The 3,928-nt window shown below is 34.9% G+C and overlaps 1 protein-coding gene across 1 annotated transcript in view; it reads right to left on the bottom strand.

Annotated features, from left to right (window-relative positions):
- LOC107662285 (ankyrin repeat and death domain-containing protein 1A) overlaps nucleotides 1-3,512 on the bottom strand; it is a 15,537-nt gene extending 12,025 nt beyond the window's left edge. Inside the window, exons 1-5 of the mRNA XM_016452252.1 lie at nucleotides 3,384-3,512; nucleotides 2,786-2,889; nucleotides 2,197-2,295; nucleotides 543-641; nucleotides 219-323 (exon numbers count right to left, since the gene is read on the bottom strand). Of these exons, the coding sequence (XP_016307738.1) occupies nucleotides 219-323; nucleotides 543-641; nucleotides 2,197-2,295; nucleotides 2,786-2,889; nucleotides 3,384-3,423 (447 nt within the window). The 5' untranslated portion in view covers nucleotides 3,424-3,512. The remainder of the gene's footprint in view (nucleotides 1-218; nucleotides 324-542; nucleotides 642-2,196; nucleotides 2,296-2,785; nucleotides 2,890-3,383) is intronic.
- Nucleotides 3,513-3,928: the final 416 nt, after the last annotated feature.

Genomic DNA, 3,928 nt, shown 5'->3' with positions numbered 1-3,928 from the left:
CAGCCCTACAGTCAAACGCTCTTTCAGAATTTGCTCTAGTGTAAAACCACACTTAAGATGTTCTTCTAGTTACAATACATTGGAAAGCAAAACCCATTCCGTCCCTTAATTTTGTCTGGGCTCTAGTTTTTAGCAGGGAACTGAAAGTACAATTCTGTGAAATAAAAGACATTACACTTCAAGATCACGGGCATTGTGACAAAACATGTGATTCTCACCTTGTCGACTTTATTAAGCTGCACATTTTCCAGATCTTCCATGATATACTCCAAAATACTGATGTGACCCCTCTGGGCAGCACAGTGCAAGAGATTCAAGCCATTCTGAAAGAAAACCAGAGACAGTTCAGTCAGTGAGATGCATTGAAATTAATGTTGAAGTCTTAATGTAGGCCAGTACACGCGTCGATCTCATTTGTATTGGTTAGTGGTCTTTAAAAGCTTAGAGCACAGTCAACCGTGAGAGAACAGAGCACATCGAGTGAGATAGTACCACTGTCTTCTCATAAGATATCTGAAAGGATTTTTCCAATAGAGTCTTACTTTGTTTTCACAGGAGAGCTTCGCCCCAGTTGAGACAAGGACCTTTAGGATCGAGAGGTGACCAAACCATGCCGCTAAGAGCAGAGGGTTCATACCGAACTGGAAAACAATCAAGAATCTAGTCAAAAACAGTATTAGCATACAGTGACTCTCTTAATTATTTAATAATCACATTCCAGTGATGAGTACATGTGTAGATCCTTCTGCTAGCATTAGTTTAATTCCCAGGGAATAAACATTCCAGTAAAACTGCTGGCTTGAATGTATTGCTTTGAGTCACTTAAAAGTATCCACCAAATACATTTTAATAATGGAGTTAAACTGACTTTTTTTTCAGCAAAAGCATATGAATGACATATTGAGACATGCGGTATACTTCATCAAAATCTTTTATAAATAGCATGTTTTTAATACTATTTTAATTTTCTGTTAAATTTTCTAAAATAAAACTGCGTGTTATAATTAAATTAGTTATACTCACAATACTACTTGAGGGACTACATGGAAAATTTGTATTTTAAAAATGAAAGTCACTCCACAGGACCACTTATGTAAACAACAAAAACCTGATTCAAATATGTTGACCATCTAAAAAAAATATACTCTTCCACTTATAATTTAACATTAATTTTAAGCTTAAATTTCATTGTGACGTTTTAATTATCTCTTGCATTTCATGGCCACCATTTGTTGTTGGTGTGACAAGTTTGTGCACAAATTGGATTTTTATTTTCATCAACTGCATATGCAGTGACAAATTATTTAACATGCTATAATTTATCTAAAATATTATTTTAAAAAGCATTTTTCAGATTTTTTTTAATTCTCTGTATAATTTTATAAAATAATTTAAAATTACGCATTCAGCTCTTAGTACAGTATATAAAAAAATAAAAATACAAAAAAAATTAAATAAAAATTGTCACCCAGTAGAAGTATTTATGTAAACTGCCAAAAAAAAAAGAAAGAAAAAAAAAAGCTGACCATCTAAAAAAAAAATATATATACACACTTTTTCACTTATACTTTAACATTAATTTAAATCTTAAATTTTATTGTGACGTTTTAATTATCTCTTGCATTTCATGGCCACCATTTGTTGTTGGTGTGATAAGTTTGTGCACAAATTGGATTTTTTTCACCAAAATGCATATGCAGTCACACTAAATTTCTGTATAATTTTATATAATAATTTTACAATTATGCATTCAGCTCTTAGTATATGAAAAAAAACTACAATACAATTTTTTTTACACCTCGTAGGAGTATTTATATAAACTTCCTAAAAAAATTTAAAAAAAGGAAAAAAAAAAATCATACTTTTACTTAAACGTCTGTATAAATTAATCATGATGTGTTCTTATAAAAAATATCCCCAGGCACATATTAGTCAACTGCTCAGTTATCTAAGAGTTTTGCCTTGCAATTCAGGGCCATGCTTTGTCTCTTCAATCGTTGTTGGTGTAACAAGCTCATAGCCTCCAGTAATTTACAGGCCACATGGTGAATGAACAGCAGTCCATTAAAGATTTATCCAGTGGAGCAGTATTTCACTTATTTGTGCTCATACAGTAAATAAACACGGAACATAAAACATTCAGCCTGAAATGTAACTACATTTGAACCGGTTCAACAAAATGCATTTGACACGTACGCAGTCCATATCATCCACCTCCATGTCGTGGTCCAGCAGTAGACGCACTGCCTGCTCACTGCCGGCTCCTGCTGCCCAGTGAAGGGCCTTACGGTCCATCTGTAAAACCAAAATCACATGGAAAAATGAAACAGCCATTGACTCATTAGGCATTATCGGTCATGTTTTTAGGTGATAAATACTGTTGTCTAGGGTAAAATAAGGGTCATATCCTGTGCTGAGGACCACAACATGTGCGTTTCAGTCTCTCTGGTGCATAACTGGGAAAAACATTCAAGGCGGAGAAACTGGCATGGTGAATAGCAACATAACTTCCTCTGACACAGCTTCCTGCAGCATGCTTCGCTCGGCTTTCTTCACCGTGCCACCATGTTTAGAAGTGTACACCATGGTTTATTTGGTTATGAATATATATTTCTTATTACATCTTAAATCAAGTTGCCAATTTTAAACCTTTCCAAGGGCATTTACAAAGACTGTTCTTTTACTAGAAAGACTGCTTTAGACTGTCTAGTATAATGCACATAATCATAGTACAGTGCATGTAGATCTGCATTGTTCATACGTTTCTGCATTGGCTATATCTCACCTTATTTTTGACTTTGATGTCCACCCCTCTTCTGATGAGCTCCTGCATTCTCTCCGTGTCGTTCCTCTTCGCAGCATCATGGAACTCCTTCTCTGAGCGAAGCACTGGAGTGGAAGGTGACAGGAGTTATATGTGGTGTGCACAGGTAGAAACATCAGCAGGATCCATGATTATCCACATGCATCAACAATATTCATATCTAATGTTTCTTACCATTTTTATAGATGACTTCAATCTAGGTTTTAGATTCCATTCTATTCGAATTTTATACATAATCAAGATTAAGGATCGATTACGGATTTGGGAAAAACAAAGAAATGTATAATATATAACAATTAGATATTAGTAATAAATAGTATAATAGATTTTCGGCTGTAAATGTGTTGAAGAATCCAACAAAGCCCTATTAAACGAGTCTCTTTAGTCTACTATATAACATTTTTATCGCTAACTATTTAGTAACCACAGCTAGTTTTAGAAGCAATATAATACAACGAGATGCATATATGAGAATATACTTCTCTCACGTGCCCTAGTTAGTGTCCGTACCACACTACAACACTGTCAGTTTTTTTCTTTTCAGCATTTTAACACTCACATATATCGTCTTCAGACACCAGTCCGTCTTCCATCGCCATAATGTGCGCCTCTTCTGATATAGGTCTACATTTTCGTCTTTTGCCGTTATGTTCGGCTGTGTTTCAGTCTGATTCTCGCACAGCCGATCTCAAGCCTGCCGCTTTTGGGAAATGACAAATCCTGCTGAAGCGAACGAAGGTTTGGCTCATGAATATTAATTACGCCATGCGGACGTTGCTTCGTGTTTGTCCTATGGATACGGCTGGGATCATAAATATTAATTACATTGTGCTGAAGTCACTTCCAATGGCGACTTGGCAGTTGATGAATATTAAATAGGTTATGTCGACGTCGCTTTGTGACGAAAGGCTAGTTATGAATTATAGTTTAATAGTATCGCCATCCGGGTAATTAATGTGACAGACAGCAGATGTCATTTTTATGGCATCATATACAGTGAAAGTTAAGCATCTTCCTCCTCAGGTAAACATACAAGAACAACTTAAAGAAAAAAAAAAAATAAATAATAATAATAATATAAAAAGTTGAAAAAGTCTGATATTG

This window comes from Sinocyclocheilus anshuiensis, unplaced genomic scaffold, assembly GCF_001515605.1.
Source record: "Sinocyclocheilus anshuiensis isolate Anshui unplaced genomic scaffold, SAMN03320099.WGS_v1.1 scaffold579, whole genome shotgun sequence".
In the NCBI taxonomy this organism is placed as follows: Eukaryota; Metazoa; Chordata; class Actinopteri; order Cypriniformes; family Cyprinidae; genus Sinocyclocheilus; species Sinocyclocheilus anshuiensis.
This window is presented reverse-complemented; position numbering and strand designations above follow the sequence as displayed.